The 20,367-nt window shown below is 38.3% G+C and overlaps 2 protein-coding genes across 3 annotated transcripts in view; one reads left to right on the forward strand and one right to left on the reverse strand.

The window, feature by feature from the left end:
• Positions 1–5,411, forward strand: part of LOC149837167 (signal peptidase complex subunit 3B-like) — a 52,186-nt gene extending 46,775 nt beyond the window's left edge. The window contains exons 4-6 of one of the 2 annotated variants that reach the window (XM_090007264.1): positions 2,873–2,926; positions 4,336–4,422; positions 5,084–5,411. In XM_090007264.1, coding sequence (XP_089863390.1) covers positions 2,873–2,926; positions 4,336–4,422; positions 5,084–5,209 — 267 coding nt within the window. In that variant the 3' untranslated portion in view covers positions 5,210–5,411. The remainder of the gene's footprint in view (positions 1–2,872; positions 2,927–4,335; positions 4,423–5,083) is intronic. The other variant, XM_090007265.1, reaches the window with a different exon arrangement.
• Positions 5,412–16,866: 11,455 nt separating this feature from the next.
• Positions 16,867–19,888, reverse strand: LOC149837168 (uncharacterized). Its single transcript, XM_090007266.1, has 3 exons — positions 19,679–19,888; positions 17,410–17,548; positions 16,867–17,141 (listed from the first exon to the last, which is right to left on the reverse strand). Exons 1-3 carry the CDS (start codon positions 19,814–19,816, stop codon positions 17,089–17,091), a joined length of 330 nt encoding a protein of 109 aa, XP_089863392.1. The 5' UTR covers positions 19,817–19,888; the 3' UTR covers positions 16,867–17,088.
• Between the last annotated feature and the right edge of the window lie 479 nt (positions 19,889–20,367).

The raw sequence follows: 20,367 nt of genomic DNA on the forward strand, positions 1-20,367 counted from the left end.
GTGAAATGGCTGTTTGCTGCAATTGCTGCAGAATAAGTGAATTTGAAGTAAGCCACATTGGTTCGTGCAATTCAAGAAAACCCCTTTCATCCAAGTAAATCTAAGCCCTAAGGCTTTACTATCAGTCAAAATAAAGGGGCAAATCTGGCCAAATCTGAATGAACATGGTCCAAGGAAGATATTGGGCTGAAACAATAAGACTCGAGCAGACCTGAATGTCCAGCACTGACGAAAGGGCTTAAGACCTTGAAAACAATGATACTGAAAATAAGTTATAGATCTGAGCAGATCTAATCTGTATAGTCAAAAGTGCCAGGCGGTGCCTAGCCCGTAGACCCCTAAAAAGACTAGTCTGAGAAGTATATATATATATATATATATATATATATATATATATATATATTCAATTATTGATAACATATTCAGTAATCAACAAAATATGCTTTCAGCCTTTTATAGAAAAATTGATTGTAACACACATTTTATAGCATTATCATAAAACACAAATCATACTTTCCACCTTTCACAGAAAAAATCACAGAAGCACAATTAACACATACATATATAAATAATGTTACATAAGAAGTAAATGGGCTAAGGTAGCAGAAGTCAGAAATAGTGCGGTGCTACAAAAAACACGCTTTCAAGCTTTTATAGAAAAAATTACAAAAACTCACACATATATACAAACAAAAATCATACGTATATTATCTCACGTACAACCTTTAACTGAAAAATTCATCAGAAACAAGTTAACACCCACATATACGTTTTTTCGAAAATATATATAATAATAAAAATAACCAAACTACCCTTGCACCTAGGAAATGCAGCTTAATCACTCACTAGGCACCCTAGTCGACTTCTAGTCGGCAAAATTGGTACCTTTTAAGGTAGCCACATATAAATTGCAAAGCCTAGGTGTTTTACCTACTTCTAGGCTGACTAGGTGGACTAGTCGACGCTTTTGAGTCTTGACTACATAGGATCTAATGTTTCAGCAAGAGACATTAGAGATAAGGAAGGAATGAAGATAAAAATGTAAAAAAAATTTTAGAAAGGATAAAAAGTAATAGGTTTTGGCAGTATTTTCTATGAAAACATAATGAAACAATTATACAATATTTAAAAAAAATAAACGAAACAAGAAAAATATATACTAAAAAAATAGAAATTTAGAATATTTTTGAAAATAATCAAATATCGTGATGTTATTGCGATATATATGATGATATTTTGAAAATATCATTATATATATACTATGTCACACGGACTCGGCTCCAAGGTCGACGCATCCGCGTCGACAAACACGGGTGCGGCTCGGACTCGGACTCGGACTCGGTCAACCCGACCCTGGGTGCGGTCAATGCACCCAGGGTCATTTTGGTCCATTTTTTGATTTTTTTTTTTAAATTTTCTGGGCTACAGAATTTAAGGAAAAAACCCCCTCCTGTAAGGAAAAAAACCCTGAATCAGGCTTCACAACTCATCACCTGTCCCCTAATGGGCACAACTTTGATCGGGTCTTATATATATATATATATATATATATATATATATATATATATATATATATATATATATATATATATCCGAGTCCCCGTGTCCAAAATTTGTGAAATTGCGCCGCACCCGTGTCGCACCCGCACCCATGTGACATAGTATATATATATATATCCTTTAATATCAGCTGACCTGTTTTTCTCGTAAATATTATTATATTTTCAGAATATAGGCAATATTTGTGGCTATGGTCAGATCAATGTTTCAGCAAAGGTTATAAGGGATAACAAGCGAGAAGAGGGAAGAGAAGAAAGAAAAAAATGAAAGGAGAAGAGAATGAGGGAAAGAAGAAAAGGAGGATGATAGAGAAAGTTTTGAAATGAACAAAAAGATGAAAGAAAAAATGGAAAGAGGAAGAAGAAATAGGAAGAGAAGGATATGAGATGAAATACACTACCTTATGTGTATCGGGATGTACAAGATGAAGAATGAGATGAGATGAAGAAGAAAGAAGTTAGCAGCCCACAATGAAAGGAAATCTCAGTCCCTAGCGATTCTCTCTACTGGGGAGTCTTCTCATTATAGGCTTTTATAACTACCCTAATTAGGGTTACAAAAAAATACCTGTACATTTGATCCATGTTACAACTATGGCCACTGCCTGGCAATATTACAGTAATGACACCACCTATACACTCTCAGATATTGCAGACAGCCACCTGTACATTTGATCCATGTTACAATTATCGGCACTGCCTGGCAATATTACAGTAATGCCACCACCTATACAGTCTCAAATATTGCAAACAGCCACTTAAAGGTGGCGCAATTAGGTGTGTTACAACTGCCACCAATCACCTTAATATGCTTGTATTGGATATTTCTCTCATTATCAAACATTCCTTAGATATTTGTTCAATGTAGATTTTATGTTCAACTTTCCATAAGCTGTGTTTTTGCAAGATACAGATACTTTCCTTTTGTATCAAGGTTGAAAGCACTCTGTTATATGTGCAATGCTAGCTTTCAATGCTCTTTTCCCTGCATTTATCAAGTGTTTCCACATAAAATAGGATTTTTTTGCTTTTGTGATGTGGCATATCTGTTAGTTTTCAGTATTTTAGCCTTTTATACTTGAAAATTTTAATCTGCTTACATGCAAATGTGTTTGGACTTTGGATTAACCTTTTTATGTATACATTTCTTGCTTTCCGATTGAACTGGAATGCATGTTTTAGTTAGTTGTTTGGTCTAGAATTTTGTTGACATTCAGTGCCTTTCTACTTCAGATACAGTTAATCCTGCATATGAATTATATGGAGACTTGAACATTAATAAGTTCTCACCATGTCATAGTGCATAATTGTAGATTTTTGTGTTTGTGGCTGCTGAGTACGAGACTCCTCAAAATTCCTTGAATCAGGTATTTCCACTGGGATATTTTGTGTGTTATTTTCACAATCTCAAAACTTATGTTCCTTTGTTATTACCAAAAAGCACTGTAATTATTACTGTGGCACTTGGCTTTTCTAAAATTATTATTTTTTAACTTTTCTGTACGTTCTTAGCTACCTAACTGGTTAATTTTGTGGCCATCTTTTCTATCACTTCCTTAGCCTAAATTGGTAGCCGTGCTTTGTTTGAATTGGTGCAATGCAATACCATGATGGTTATGTACATTTAATTTATAGTATAACTTTCAAAGATTGCCTAGGGCCCTTCTAGACACGTGCTTATTTTGGTTCTTGGACTAACTTTCTGCAAGAATAGCTGATGCTAAATCTAATATAATTTGACACATCCTTCGCAAGGGAAATCTTACAAATGAGATGTGGAGAACTGATAATAGAGTTATGGTATTATGCCACATAACTACAACAATGGTGAAACACATGCAGGTTTCTATGATGCTTCTGGAGTCTCATATTGGCATCCATTTTTTTTTCTGCCTTTGTTGTAGTTCTTAAAAAAAAGAGGAATTATAGAATTATTTGTTTTAGCATCACCTTTCAAATAAAGGCAACTGTTCTGCAAAGTATTCCATCCATCATTCTGCGTAAGGAAATATGTTTTGCCTATGGCTGTTACCCATTTCATCCAAGTATTAGTAGCAGCTTTTTATGCTATGAGTTCTTTGGAGCTTAGCCTCATTTCTTCAGTCAAATTGGAAAGTTTTGATTTCTCATAAACACAAAATTGCGTCTGTACATATATTGTCAGGAAATCCAAATAATTCAATGTTCTATGCATTTAAGCTGGTGATCAGGCCTCTGACATTTGATCTTTCTGATGACAGGTGCAACTGAGGTTGCACTGTTTCCTATTTTGGTAGAAAGGTTACAACTAGATTAGGACGCCATTGATTGCAAATGCCACAAGTGGATAGATCCACATAAATTCAACCTTTAACTAACAAGCTAGGAGCATATGCTTCTGTGATATGATTCCGAAAAGTCAACCTTAGCCTGGTTCTATTAGGTAGTTTTTGATAGGCCTATTACCAAATAATAGTATTTTTGTGACTTCAGTTTGGATATGGTGGTAGTGAAACACGTGAAAGAAAATTTTATGCTTTCTTTAGTTTGGATATGGTAACTACCTGAATTTATTCTGAAGATACTGTTATTTTGACTTGTTCCGTGGGACAAATTATCACTGCATATTCATGTTTTTGGGTGACTTGACTAAGCACCAGTAGCCTTTGTTTGCGGTTTTCTGTAATGGTGATGCCTGAACCTCCAGTGTAGCTGGCATCTTGATCCTCCTTAGGCTTGATGATAGAACTGGTTTTTGGAAGTTATTCATCTGTGCTAATATTAAATCATTTGGTAGGTATCTCTGTGGGATGGAATAATTCCTTCGAAAGAGCACGCAAAATTTTCAATTCACACTACAAACAAGTATCGCTTTATTGATCAGGTAACATAGTTTCGGTGCATGGGTATGTGGGAATATTGTCATATCATCTTCAAAATCTGGCTGAGTTCCAAGAGCATTTCAGTCACTTCTTTACATGGTTCTGTTTCCCTCTTTTTTTTCCTTTTTCAACGTTTATGGTTGGTTGGCAAGTACTGTTATGAAGCGCCAACATACTTCCAAAAAAAAACTCCTGTTATGAACCCTTGCACTCCACAATATGGTTGTAACTTTTAATCATGATTTCAAGACACTGAACTACGTCACTGGCTAAGGCATGTTGGGTCTGTATCATCACAGTCTGGCTTGGTACCAAGTATGGTGACTGACTAAGTAGATTTGGTGCTCTCACCCTGCTGCCATGTTCTTAGTCACAAGCATAGTTGATTTCTGAAGTGGTTTGGGGTCTGACAGTCTATATCCAAGTATAGGATCTGTTGCTTCATTTCAATACTTCTATTTTCGTGCGAGGTGGTCTTTGTGCCATACCTTATCATTGTCACACTTATTTTAAGAAATCAATTCATTCGCGTTTTGACCCCAAGCCTGAAACATCAGGTCAAGCCTGGTGTTGATCTGCAAATTTCTCCTTTTTACTAGGCGAACTCTCTCTCCTTTGTTATATTTGTTCTTAAAGTGCTTTTAATCTTTAATGCATATGCAGGGGAGCAATCTCAGAGGCAAGGAGTTCAACTTGACACTTCATTGGCATATCATGCCCAAGACTGGTAGAATGTTCACCGACAAGATCGTCATGACAGGATACCGTTTTCCTGAAGCCTATAGATAGTATGTGTTAATCCAGTGGTTGGATGTCTTCAGAACTTGTCAGGGTCCATGAGATTGTTCAAAAGAGTATTGCTACAGAACGGACACTATCTCTAATCTGTAGGATAAAATTTTGAATTTCCGATTTAATTACAGTCTCTTGTTTAGTTCATGTCCGGTTGCCTTACTGAACTAGTTAAAGAAGAACAACATGCAAGTTTTCAGCAACTTCCCTTTCTACTCTCTGGTTTTCATTGTATTGCTCACTGAGCCGATATAAAACCATGTTTGGGAGGAGGTAGTTAGGTGGAAATTGTTTAAGATGAAATGAATAGAAATGATTTAGTGGGAATTGTTTTTCCTTTTATCTTTCCTTTCTTTTCCATTTCTTTATAATTTTCTTCCTTTCCCTTTGGGCGTGGAAAAAAATTGCGAGAAATTACCAAAACCTTTTAAACAGTAATTTTTTGAGATATTTTAAAAACCATGTTTCTCGTAAAAAAATGTAGATATCACGTTTTAAACAAGGCATTCACATTTTTAATGGATTTAATTTAATTTTTTTTCAATTTCTCACAAGTTTTTTGGTTTTTTAAACGTTTTAAAAGGTTGTTAACGCACGTGGAAATTATTTTAATGTTTTAAATATTTTTAATAATATTTAAAAAATAGTTTCTTTGTTGATTAAAAAAATAAGAAAAACCATGTACTCATGTCTTATTTTGAAGATCTTTGTGACAAAAATGTCTTTGCCACTAGAGGTGTCAACAACAGGTCGAACTTTCATAGTGCGGCGGTGGGTCTGGACTGGGATCTGACTGAGGTATAAGTGTTGGGTCCGGGTCTGGGTCTAACTGACATACCAAAGTCTAAACCATACCCGGTTACCTATAAGTATATGAAAGGTTTGCAATTTTACCGTGCCTAGTTTGTGAAAGGTTTGGCGCCAAACAATCTAAGAGAAGGTGCTCATTGCTTCTGCTCTGTTGCATATATGGCAATGATTCACAATTGTAATACCAAATTTAGGCCATCTATCTATCGTCAGAAGCTTGGATTCACAGCCCAAATAAAGAGTCCAAGCCGCATGAGACAGGTGCTGCTTGGTCCAAATGAGCTCTCTCCATCTCTCAACTTGGTTCTTAACACGCATTGATTCCCAAAGCTCCTACGAGTACCATTTTAACATCCTTACCTTGAAACATCAATATATCTGCCCCCCACTGTAAACTCGGAACAACCAATTGGACCTAGCTGGGTAACCAGCTGCTGATTTCCAGGTTGAATCTGTAACTACCAATAGCCTCATGTCATACGGAGGTCAGAAATAATCCTTCCCAATTGAGCTCCATCAATTTCACTGGTCAGTTTAGAATGTCCCGACAAATCAGTCCAGATACGTGCAGACAAACCATTTACAACTTTCCATTGGATATCCCCATCCACTCCTTTCCAACACCAAAGCAGCCCCTTCCACCCCCAAGATCCTCTCATATCACTTCGAAAACCTCTTATTGTAAAGGTATTTGCAACTAATAAACTTTTTCAAATTTGGAGTTAGAGGTATATGTTGGCAAAAGCAACATGGAGAACACTACTTACCGAAAGCCATCATCGTCGGTCCAGTCGAAGCTTACGTTGATGTGGGTGGTCGGTGTTCTCCTCTAACCTATGACAGATGAAACAAAATTACCGAAGACCGTTTACTTTACTCCTTATTTCTTGGTAAGTACATAAATCAATAGTCCTCTTGTTTTGCTACTGACTAGTATAAACTAAATGTTTATCATTCTTCACAGCAAATGGTCAAAGCAAGAGCAATGCGAGATGAAGCTCGTTCCTTCTTGGAGAGCCACAAATTGTCATATCCTTTAGAAGAATATGACAAGGTATTCGTTGGACAATTTTGTATACTTGCATTTATGTTTACAATACATCAAAAATTCTACATGCTTAAGTCTTCAACTCGATTTATGTTGTATATCTTAATTCCTCTAAACTGGAGCAACCAACCATGGGTTCTTTGGAAAATGAATATGAATGTGAGGGAGTTCAGGTTGTACAACTCCACGAGCTCCACTACTCATACAAATAAGAACAATTCAATAAATTCTCTATTTTTCTCATGCAACTAAGTAGGTCTAATATTAGGTTTCAGGTTAGCTTTTTTGCAGAGTGGTTTGACTATGACACTTACATTGTTTGGATGGTCTTTGCATATGTTTGTTAACTCAATTCGTATATGCACATGTTCTTGTTACAAGTTTGATTGCGGTATAATTGTCCTATTGTATATGCAATACTTCGATAGAAACACAAAAATTAATTTTATGAAAGTATGTATTTATGTTATATTTTGTTTTTTTTAGGATGATGCAATAAACTACAAGAAGCATATGGTCAAATTCTATAAACGGATAAGGAAGCAGAAAGAAGAATAGGAGGTTGCTCAAAAGAAGGTTGATGAGGAGGCACAAAACAATAAAAGACCACAACAAAAAATAAAAGGTCCAAAGGCCAAGTAGAAAGAAAAGAAGAAGACATCAAATGATGAGGCGATTGTTGACCTTGCTCAGGAAGTTGAGTTGTGGGCAATTCTCAATCATCATTGTTGATTATTATTATGAATTTGATAGAATTATAAAATAAAATAATTCATTAATAAATATTTTATTTTGTTTTTTGGGATATAGATTTGACACATTAGATGTAAATTCGATAAAATTTTAGATGTTTAACTTCATTTTGGGTTGGATATTCTTTAAATGTTTGACATTTTGTAAAATTTGAATGTTTAACTTCAGTTCTGGTTGGATGATCCTTAAATCTTCAATGTTCTGTAAATTTGGGATGTCTTGTAAACTTTGGTTGCTTGATTTCAGTTTAGGTTAGATGTTTTGTAAATTTTGAATATTTTATAAATTTTGGATGTTCTATAAATTGTCTATAGTAATAAAGTCGTATTTCGCAAACATAAAAAATTTACATATTTAGAAAAAAAATTGCAAAATACATGTTACAGTTTGTATGCGTATCACATAAAAACTTAAGTATAATAACGACGTCATGTAGACCTTCCTATCATTGTAGTAGAGTGTGTAAATGTCATTAAGGACGCAAATAAGGGAGTACATTTACATAAATGTTATGCGAATATCCTCAAGTTCACAACTAAGAGAGTACATTCACATAAACATAATACCGACCTCTCTATCCTCGCATTACAATGTGTGAATGTCCCCAATTCACAAATAATGAAGTATATTCACAAAAACTTTATGCAAAAGTACCGACATTCACATAAACTTTATGTGAAAGTACCAACATTCACACAAGACAATGAGATGCACATTCACAAGCGGAGGTTGCAAACCTGACAACTTTTGCACGTAAGATGATTGCATATCTCACTTAAGTATATGATAACTTAAGTTGAAAAATGTCATGCACAAATAATAGAGTATATTTTCATAAATATAATAATCATGTCTTCAATTTTGTAAATAATGGAGTATATCCATATAAGCATCATTCAGACCTCTCTCTCCTCGTATCACAATGTGCAAATAAAGTCAATTTCGTAAATAATAGAGTACATTCACATCACTGTGTGTGAATATTCTTTAGTTCACAAAGAATAACATACATTAGCACAAACTTTATGCAGACTTTCTTATCGTCGCATTACAATGTGTGCATGTCTTCCAGTTCGCATGCAGATATGTGAATGTGGTCTAGAAGTTACTGTATATATAACAATTGAAAATTACCTATTGTATATTCAAATCATATACATTAAAAAATTTTCATAATAAAAAATTCACCTACTGTATATACATTAAATTCAAACATTCACAAAATTCATATACATTTAAAAATAAAATTTAAATTCAAATATTATAATTTCACGCAAGCTGTGTGTCCATTCAAATTTACAAAAGTATTCAATTATAAAAGTTACATGTATGCAAATACAAAAGTATTCAAATTTAGAAATATACATTGAAGTTGTAACATTCATACAAATAGAAATCAATTATAACTTCAGTTACAAAAGTAGCATGACTTAATTACAATCATTGTAATGATTTACAAAAGTACAAAATTGAATTATACTTATTTAAAAAATATTGTTTACTAAATTACAATGAAAATAGATGTCACTGTTGTTAATGCGTTAGGCACGTTCTTAACTCATCGATAACCCAATCCTTGTTAGTGATTGTGTCAACTTGAGTTTATACAATGGACTCCTTTGCTTGAAGCAAATCCTTCAGCATGCAGATTTCAACTCTTGCAAGTAACAACTCTGTATATGCTCCACTTGCAGTCTCGTTCTTCAGACTCCTAGCCCAAATTCTTCCCCTCCTCAATGCCCCTCTTTGTAGAGAGATTGCTTGCAAACTGTAGGTGATCAACAACTACATTCTCATCCTCATGAGCACGCACCATGGATGACAAACCTATGTCATTTTCACTTTCGTGTTAGTCTTCAAGTTCAGAGAGAAACTTCTGGGGTAATCCTTGGTCCGATCCTTCATGCAAAAAGAAACACTTTTGCTAACTACACGAGGGCGACAAAGTGGTTGCTGAACAAGCCCAAACTACCAGACCACTCGGCTGACCATTTGACGCTTAACTCTATTTATGTTGTAGAACCAAATGTCCCTCCTCGCGATATCCACGACTTGAACAACCACATCCTCCTCCTTGTCCGCATCTTCGTACATATAGCATATTATCTACAAAATGAAGTTTCATTCATGGTTAGTCTTATATCGCATTATTGATAACAATGTAACAAATTATTTTTCATGCATACTTACATGTGCCATGGTCAGCCCACACAACTTTGCAGTGCAACGACCCTTCCCATATGAGAAGCCAACACCTTCAATCATTCTCTTCTTTTTGTTGTGTGACCGACTTTATATTGCAACAAGTAAAAATTCAAATACACAATCACATCTTAGGAGCCTTCCAATTGATACATGTTCCCATATCCAAACCTGCAATGATCAATACATAGATTAATATATAATATAGTACATCAAGAATGTTAAATAATATTTGAGTATAAATCAATGATTAATGTACAATGTAAGATTAAATACTTCAAACACAAACATGCCAATGATGTTTTTTTCTTCTATGCCTCGCATTACTCAAACTTGCATATATGTGTGCAAGTGAGATTACTCCTCATGCATATTCATCGACACAATGCAAATCTTGCAATAGTTGCATATACGATCTATGAATCAACTTTTTATCAGTGTCGATGAATTCACATATGCCAAAAAAGTAGAATAAGAATGCACTCACCACATTGTCCAACCTAACATTGCCATTCTCTCTAACATACAATAGCTTCCCATTTATTCTCCTTGCCTTGCTAGAGTCATAGTAATTCCTTAGCCATGGAACTTCGTTCATAAGTCCCCTAGATGTAAGAAGGGAGCCCCACGATGAGTCAACTACTCCCATTGAGCACTCTGAATAAGGCTATAAAGAGCCTCTTGATAGTCAAAAGGGACTTCGTTCAGAAAGAACTGCTTGTCAATGGTATCACACTATGAGGGAGGCAACCATCCTAGGATCTTGATGTTCTCGTCTAAGGTCACTGTCATCTTCTCAAATGGTAGCCAAAAGGTGTTCGTGCATGGATTCTAGTCCCCAACCAAGGCGTTGATGAGCCTCCCATTCACCCGAAAGCCTCAAAGAAGCACAACATGGTGAAGGTGGAATTTCTTTAGGTATTCTTGGTGTAGGGGCTCAAATTTAGTAGCCCACTCCTTATAATAGTCTAGGAGCTTTCAAGAGTGGCACCAATAAAGAGATATTTTGAAAAGAATAAGCAAATAGGCTAGTCCAAAAGGAAGAAGATAACAAATAAAAAACCCAAAAGGAAGCAAAGATGGTAAACCCAAGCTTCATTGTGGATTCAATGATATTCATGCATGAGCTTAAGATCCTCAAAAGTATAGAATATGTGATTCTCGACAATCTTCACCATGTTTAGAGGCTCACAAAGATAGGGATATGAGTTTAAAAAAGGTTGAAAGAGATGACAAAATTTGTACAAGGTTTTGGTTTAAAAAAGGCTTCTTAGAGTGTCTAAGGACAAAGTCAAGTTGTCGTCAGACCACAATATCTTGTGATCCCAGGTCGGCCAACTGTCATCACATAATCTCAGTAAAAGGAAACTCTTCCAAAAAATGCGCTTGTCATTAGACAGGTTTGGTAGGAAATAAATTATCGTCAGATAGTGTTTGGAAACTCTTAGAATTGTCATCCGATAGAAATTAGAAAATTTCCCAAATAAACAGCACCTATGGAGGTGAGTCTGATGACATGTTATATTGGAGGAATTGTGGTTAGAGATGGGATGAATTGTCGGTCGATTAGACTTTGTGGGAGATGTTTGGTATCCTTTTCTCATGCATTTTATGCATTTTCATACATTTTATGTGCATTTTTTATGTTTTTTATGTGTTTTCCATGCTACTAACTTGTTCTTGAAGCTGAAATAGTTAGAAACCTAATAAAACGCCTACCCAGTCCTATCTTAGGAGCACCTTGATAGATAGTTGGACATTAGGTCCATAGGTTGACCCATGGACTGATGGAGCATTTCGAAAATCCATGAAAAATGCATTCCTTACCCATTACCTTATAGCTTTTCTAAGTTCTTGTCATCATTTGTGACAAAATGACCTTCTATTTTTTTTAAAGAAAGATTGTCTTTCATGTCATCACTTTTCCAAAATGAGTTTTACTCTTCAAAAATTGTCTACTATATCTTTAATTCTACGCAACAAGGTACTTGTTTCGTTTCCTACTGACTTATGCCTAACAAAGACTCCCGCTCATTTACAAGGTTAAAGGGTGGCCCTCGAGTGAAACAATCTGCTAGCTTAGTCTCTAGCCCAACGTTCTTCAACCCATACCTCCCTGCCTATATAGAAAGGCATCAAAGGAAGACCCTCATGTTAAGCTACATATATACTTTAAAATACCGATTCACACTTTCGTCGTCATCTTTTATCAAAAATAACTTTTAGAAATAGATTTGATTTCAGAGTCAATCTTATCCTTTCTGTAAAATCGGTGTGTCATACTTATTTATCATTGACCGAGTTGCACATGCTCAATAATAAAGAGGGGCAATATGTAGACACCCCAATTTTGACTTAGTTGTCTTGTGTCAAGGGTCATATTTTAGAAGCTAGTTGTCTTAGTCTTTTTCGACATACTTTTAAATTTACTATATTTTTGGCCTACAAAATAACATATTTAAGGTTTTTTCCAAAATAAATTTGAAACTAGAGTCTTATCTTTCAAATGGGATAAAAATAAAGTCATTTAAATACCAGAGCACAAAGTTATGACCAAAACAAGTCAATTTGCTTGCCCGAAAAACCTGTTTTTAGGTAAGGTCCAATTCGAGTCTGATTTTGATATCCAAATTACCAAATCATTTTTTTACTTAAAATATGATTTAAAATAGAGAATTTTAGCTTCCCAACACATTAAACTGCATCTAAAAAAGATACACAATTAGAGAGATATGGCCAAAACAAGTTAACCTATTGGAATAGTCTAAGCTCGTCTTTCTAACAACAAGTCAATTGTCGTTAGACCCAGACCAATTATTGTTAGACAACTCGTAATCCATACCTGGCCCACTTATCATCATACAAAGCTTCTCGGTTTGACCCAAGACACATGGGAATGAAGATAAGCCTTGCCAAAACCTTCCTAAACCCTTAGACTTCATGATAGGACCTTCCATATATATCCCACTAGCCTACCAAAAAACCTTATTCTTATACCTTAACAAATATAATATCATATCAGAGTCTTTCACCTCAAATTTTCAGCCATTTAGAATAAGACTACTGCACACTAGGCAGATCTGAATATATGAATCCAAAATCTCATCATTTAGTGTTAGATTCCACTTTAAAAACTATAAATAAGGGTCATTCCCCTCTTTAAGCGTCTATGATCTAGCAATTAGAGCCTGAATGCTATTATTGTGTGACCATCCTAGCCCTATGCCCTCACCCTGCTATCCCTTAGGTCTAGATCCACTGTCCCATTTGGTGCACTCTGCTAAACACAAATCCCTTGTAGTCTTATTCCTGTGAAAGCTTTGTTGGATTTCTTGCGCTCGTCGAAGTCATTAGGAAGGCTACCTAAGTTTTTTTTTTCGTTTCTTTTTATTTATTTTATTGGGGCATGTTTATTTCTAATTTTCACATTTCTATCATTTTCTAATATTTTTGAGTGTTAGTGGTGCCCCACGCCATCAACCTCACTTTTCTTTTTTAGAAGACTAAGTAAAGGTACATCGTATCACATGCTAGAAACCGTAAGATGAAAAGCTGCACTCCTGAATCGGTTGATCCATGCTCATCACAGGAGGAAAGACTCACATTCCACAATCATTTTCAAAATATCCATTTAAAAGTCCACTTTCCAAAAATAAGGAAACTGTTAAGCTGAGTATGACTTTATGAAAGTTCATATTAATATCGTTAATGCTTTTGCAAAGGTCTTGCAGTTGGCCCTAAGTTGTGAGATGCATGCACAAGATCTAGTGGAAGACTTTGATTGACAAGGGATTGGCGTCAGCACCCCAAAACGGGCTCCACGGGGACAAGCAAAGCTGTGGGGCTCCTAATCCCGACTAAGAAAAAGGAAAAAGATAAAAAAAAGGAAGGGGATTAGGATCACCCTACTTCAATAAAAAGATCTATCCAACCAAAAAGAAATGTTGATGACATATATATATATATATATATATATATATATATATATATATATATATATATATATATATATATATGAAAAGTAATAGCTGCTTAATAGTTTTCGTGCTTAATGAAAATGCATGCACACTTAGCGTTCACGCGATGAACGCTTAGCATGCATTTTATAAAAAAAAACCCATTCAGTGGTGCTTCAAAAGTACCACTAAAGACTAATTTTCTGTTAGTACATTTAGCGGCACTTAAAAAATGTCACTAAATCTGCATTTGGTGCCTAAAGCGCACTGAGCATTCATCACGCATGTGCAATGAATGCTCAACGCTCATGCATTTTCGTTAAGCACGAAAAACATTAAGCAACTACCACACACACACACTCTCTCTATATATAATGCTACCCAAACATCACACATGACGAGGACATTCCCACAGCGAGACTGTGAACTTCTTCAGTTCAAGAAGACTAAAACCAACTCAATAAAAGCTGGTCTTGTTTAAGCTATTGGCTCAATTCATAACTAATTCTTGACCAGGTTCTCCTGGAAGCAATAAAGAAAGAGAACCCTACAATTTTTCTTGCTAAAATTACTTAGTTGGCTTTCACTGGTCTATAAATATAAAAAAGATGACATGTGGTCATTCAAAGAAAAGAAATGGCATAAATGTCACTTTAAAATGTCAACTAGAGTGAAGTGATAGAAAAAGTAACTTAAGGGGGTGAAATCAATTTGTTGAAAAGATAGATACCTATTCGGAAACTTTCAAAACGTAAGTGGTTAAACATAATTTTATCATTAGTTAGGTTCCTACACATAAACTCCTAAAATTGTATTGTGAATCTTAAGTCTCTTGTTCTGGGGTAAGTTAGGTTTTAAGTTTTAACCAACCAAGGTAATGCATATTGACTGTCAGCGGCTTTGCATATAATGTGAACACTTTCAGAATTTCGTTAAACAACTAAACCATTGGGGGAGATTTTTTTTCCCCTCATCTCTGCATATTTGCAAAATGTCTTGGGGGAAGTTTAAGAATTTCATTGTGACGACTACTTTATGCTTTCAATTGCGGCGAGCTTGCTGGCCCCTTTGTCACAGGTTCGACTCTCACTAGGTGTGCGAGTACCTTTAACCGGTAGGTTCCATAAGCGGTTTACCTCACACGGGTAGGGATGGCAGTGGACCGGGGTGGGGGACAAGGTCTCCACCCTCGCCCCGTTTCAGAAAATTAACCTTCATCCCCGGTCCATCCCCGTGGCGGGGGAGACTTTGGACCTCCACCCCGTCCCCGTCCCCGCCCCGCCACCGCCACATCCCCACCCGGTCCCCGTCCCCGCCCCGCCACTGCCACATCCCCACCCGGTCCCCGCCCCTACCACATCCCCGCCTGGCTGGAACATCAGAGGGAAGGGGAAATGCCCAGAGAGAAAGAGAGAGAAAGTCACCCCCGGGCGGTGGCTCTGTTCCCGATAGAGCCTGGACACCCGCACGGTTCCCGGTAGAAACCAAAAGTAGGGGGTGCACCCTTGATGGCTGGCGATGGAAGAAGGGGTAATGGTGGCTCTTAGCACCCTCGATAACCCAAAAATGAGGGTTGCAGAAAAGAGGAGGGAGAGAGGAAGAAGGTTACCTGGCGATAGTCGAGGTTCCTGATGTAAGTGGCAGCAACATCGGGCTCGCAACAACGGTTGGCTTCCGACGAACAAGAGGAGGACAGCGGCGACCCCGATGGGGTTTCCGAACGTTACCCGAACGAGGAAAGAAAAAGAGGAGGAAAAAGGAGGGGGAAGAAGAAAAAGAAGGCGAGGAAGAGATGACGTCTGCCGGCAGAGGATGACGACGACCCAATTCTGTCTGGTCTTTGGTCGAGGATAGGAAAAGAGGGGGAGAAAAGGACTCAGGCGACTGCGTGCAATGGGTGGGAAGACAGGGGAAATAGGAAACAGAGGAAGAGGTTGTGATGGTCACGACAGTGGCGTGGCTCCGACCGATTTGCAAATGGGGAAGGATACGAATGAAGGAGGATCTTACGCGAGGAGGTAGAAGAAGGAAAAAATCGGGCTGCGTGAGAGGGGAGGTGAATAGAAATGGAGAAAGGGGGTTTGCGTTAGGGTTTATCGGGGTTAAGGTGTGCCATCGGGAGAGAGAAGGGAAGGGAAGGGAAGGGAAGGGAAGGGCGGGGCGGAGCGGGGCGGGGCGGAGCGGGGCGGGGCGGAGCGGAGCGGGGGAAAGTGTCAGTCTATCCCCGCACGGAGATGAATTTTAACCTTCATCCCTGCCTCCATCCCCGTTTCATGCCCTCCATCCCCGGTCCAAACGGGGCGAGGCGGGGCCCCGCTTTCCCCCGGTCCACTGCCATCCCTAAGTAGACCGGGGCGGGGGCGAGGGACAAGATCTCCACCCCTGCCCTGTCTCAAAATTCCACCCTCCATCCCCGCACGGGTTTTGATTTTAACCTTCATCTCCGCCTCCATCCCTATTTTATGTTCTCCATGCCCGGTTCAAACGGGGCGAGGCAGGGCGGGACTCTGTTTCTTCCCCGCTGCCATCCCTAAAGGCATTTTAGTTATTTTACTAACGGGGCGAGGCGGGGCAGGAGAAAGCTTAAGTTCATCCCCGCCTCCATCCCCACACAGGTTTTGATTTTAACCTTCATCCCCGCCTCCATCCCCATTTTATGTCTTCCATCCCTGGTCCAAATGGGACGAGGCGACTATTTTTCCCCAGTCTACTGCCATCCCTACGCAGGGGTGGGTCATTAAGCCACCTGGTTCTTGGACATGGTTCCTCGTCGTAAAAAAAAAAAATTGCTAAAAGCTTATACTTTGTTGCCAAGTGAGAAATAAATCTTGTTTACGAATTACATCTGCTTGTCCAATCGCATTTGGCTTCGACAAAAGGAAAGAAGTTAATCAAGCTGCTCAAATAAGAATCTATGCAAGCTCGACATATACTTTATACACAAGCTAAAGGTAAGGGAACTCCTGAATTAGGAGTTCTTACATATTATGAATCCATGACGTCAGACACTTATTAGTATCTTACACTTATTCAACTTGAATGATTTCTTCAAATCCAGAAGCTAATCTCACAACCACCACCATGATTCACTCTTGCATGTCCACAACTTAATCATCCAATGCTAACCAAGATTGAGGCCTCTGATCAGTGTATGCTGTGGCTGTGAACAGAGGAAGCCTTTAGTCGCCTTCATGACCTATATGGTCCTTTAAAGAGGATAGCTAAGATCTTTATTGCATCCTAATTAACATGGATAAAGAATACAAATGACAGTTGAAAAAAGAATAAACAGGCAGCAGATCACAATGATCATCTCCTTAAGAACCTCTGATTACAGTAAATGCAATCGTGATTAACGAAGGGGGATGCCTTGGGATTCGTGCCGGGCTTATAAGCCGTTTGCTTGTGTGGTGGTGCGCTGGTTTTACCGGATCGGCTTTTCCTCCTTGGCAGTACTGTAGTACGAGGGATGAAAACCCCAGTGCCCTTTGACTCTTTTCTCATGTATACTTGATCCATAGCTGGAAATGTCACCACTGCTGGCTGTGATACATGAGTGGTATTGGCCTGTACAGACAGAAATACACAATATAATTACTTATAAGCTCAAACGGCCAGGGACGTTTAGAACATAATTACCAGGAAGTGATGTTTAAAGGGGAAGCAAGAGAATGAGTGTTAAAAAGCAGTATGAAGCTTAAAGTGGGATTCATTTTGAAAGCCATTGTGGAAGTGTGTGAGAAGCGAAAAAGAACCATGAAGGAAGCAAGGGAAAAACAAGTGGAAAGTTAGGAGAAGCTAAAAAAAAAGAAACAAGGGAAAAACAAGTGGAAGAGAAAAAAATTAATGACTTATAAAACACAAAAAATAAAGGAGAAGTGAAGGTAAAACCCAGGGTAAGCTAGTGGAAAGCAAAGTAAAAACGAGTGGGAAATGAAGATGATGCTAAAAGAAAGTGTATGCTTTTGAAGAATGCTTTCCCCTTATGGAGGCGCTTCTGGTACTATTGTTTAGAACAAAGATGCTTTGCCCAACTTGGTAAAAGTTAAATTCAAGGCAAGTCATGCTCTCTTGTGAATTTATTGATTTGACTACCCAACATTTAGGCCTCGTTTACTTGGTAATGGGCACACATTTCTAAAAAACCCAGCTCACGTTCTCCATGTGAAAGCTCTAGGGTAAGTTTGAAAGAGAGAAAAACTCTCATAGAAAAAAAACTTTTTGCCTGTGAGAATTTTTTCAAAAGAAAGTTTTTTGCTCATACGTGTAGCATGAGAAAAATATGAAAAAATGAGAGAGAGGAGGAGGAGGGTGGTGAGATGTGGAGAGTGTAAAATTATATTTTTTCTTGGTAGAAAATATTCCTTCACCTCCACCTTCTCACGAAGGGTGGAGGAATGTTCCTATCAAAAAGTGTAGAAAAACACTCTCAGCAAAAAAGTTTTTTTTAGTTTAAAAGAGTCGAAAAATCCAAACCAATTTTTCATTTTGCATCACTTTTCCGAAATCTTTCTCGCTTGGAAACATGTTTTAATGTTTGTTAATTCATTCATGATGAGAAATGATTACATACATAGGGCGGCCAACTCAATTCTTTTCCATGTAAGTTGCATGAAAAATGAAGCCTTAAATAGGCTGTAAAAGAGTAACTTGACTACATTAATTTACTAAGCCGTGTTTCTCAAATGATCTTAGCAGGATTAACAAAATTTAAGAGAGAGAGAGAGAGAGAGAGAGAGAGAGAGAGAGAGAGAGAGAGAGAGAGAGAGAGAGAGAGAGAGAGAACTGTTTTCAAATCAAATTAAGCCTAGATGGTCGCCTGGCCACTATCATAACTTGGTTGAATTGACCTTGTAGATCTAAACCCAGCAGCTCAAGTCCATAACTGACTGTACCTAATAGGAGTGTGGACCAGGTTCAAGCACCCTTCATCCTTGAGATGAACGACACCCATAATCTCAGAAACACTTTGATATATTGAATTGTTTATGATCGTCTATTTTTCCAGCTCTTGATGCCGATCCTCAAACAAGGAATGACATTGCAAAACCTTGTGGGACCCATCCACATAAGAAAGAGTCACTTGAGTTGGTTTGGGATGCCTCTGAGGGAGGAGCCTTGACCTCGGAGCTGATGGTGAAAACCTAATTGGCTAAGTTGCAGGTAGACATACTCTGCAAAGTGCTCGGCCGAGCCAGCAGATGCTACACATCATCCACTGCCTCCTCCCCAAAGGACAGGGTGGAGAAGTGGCATCCACTGATGAGGCTGAATACCTTGCATTGTACTCAGTCCGATCACTGGATCTGCCTTGCTGCTAGTTTGAAGGCTCAACCAAGCTTTTGCCTTCCTCTTCTACCCACTTTTCCTTTGAATTTATAACTCTAAGAAACTGCACCCTGCACGAAGACCTGGTCGCCCTGGCTCATACTGCCATACGGTCGTCGTGCCAACTGCTTAAAACTCAGAGGCTAGGACTCCTGCTCCCAGCGCTTAAACTATGCGTTGCGACAGAATCAAGCAGCCAAAGCCCCACCCCACGCACGAAGCCAACAACCCTTGGGCTTCTCTCTACCCACTTAAGTTCTGAAGGCAACCTGCTGATTCCAGCTGAAGGAACCGGCCAGCAGACTTCATATGTGATAAATGGACAGGAGAGAGAAAGTATGGGGGCAGCAAATTAAGAAAACAGCATACCTGGATGTAGAGAGAGGGATGGCTGCTGCTAAAGGAACGAGGCTCCATGCTCTCTTCATCGTCCATGATGAGGAGTGAGATCTGCTTGTTGAGATCAGCAAAGTAAAGATCGTCGTCTGCTTCTACCTTCAAATCCATTACACCTTGGGTGCAACAAGTGTCTACTCTTAATTGTAAAATCCAGTTGGGAATGAGAGTAAAGATGCATACTCCACCACCACTAAATAAACGCGGACAGGGAACAATGTCCTGTACAGCAAGCATATCACTTACTTTCGCAAACCCACTTGGACGGCACATGGTTTCTTGCAATTACAAAAGCACCCTCGACAAAAAAGGGCTTGTACGTTTCGGGCCCATAAAAAGTATTTAAAGTGCCAAGGACTAAGGCTTTCACGTGAAGCTTAGTAGGACAATGCATATTAAAAAACTTAGTCTCTTTAATTGTTTTTTTTTTTTGGGTTAGGCGTACCATACCCCCACTAGGGATGCCAGTGACTCGCCCGTTTGAACAGAGGTTGAAGGACATGAGAATGGATTGGGGATGGGATTAAAATCAAAACCCGTTTAGGGACGAAGGGGGCAAAGCAGGTTATATGTTCTCCCCCCCCCAACAAGGCCGGTACTGAGATCTCATGTTCGGGGGTTCCAAATAGCGCCACGTATAAGATCCAGACCGGCATGGATCC

The sequence above is a fragment of the Nuphar pumila genome, chromosome 5 (genome assembly GCF_984573655.1).
Source record: "Nuphar pumila chromosome 5, dmNupPumi1.hap1.1, whole genome shotgun sequence".
Classification (NCBI taxonomy): Eukaryota; Viridiplantae; Streptophyta; class Magnoliopsida; order Nymphaeales; family Nymphaeaceae; genus Nuphar; species Nuphar pumila.

Bases quoted from the DNA above. Each gene is read 5' to 3' on its own strand.
- LOC149837168 (XM_090007266.1), bottom strand. From the start codon at position 19,816: ATGGATTTGAAGGTAGAAGCAGACGACGATCTTTACTTTGCTGATCTC. The intron at 17,549-19,678 runs GTATGCTGTTTT...CTGTCTGTACAG, and splicing joins ATCCCTCTCTCTACATCCAG to GCCAATACCACTCATGTATC. The intron at 17,142-17,409 runs GTAAAACCAGCG...CTCTGTTCACAG, and splicing joins AAGGAGGAAAAGCCGATCCG to CCACAGCATACACTGATCAG.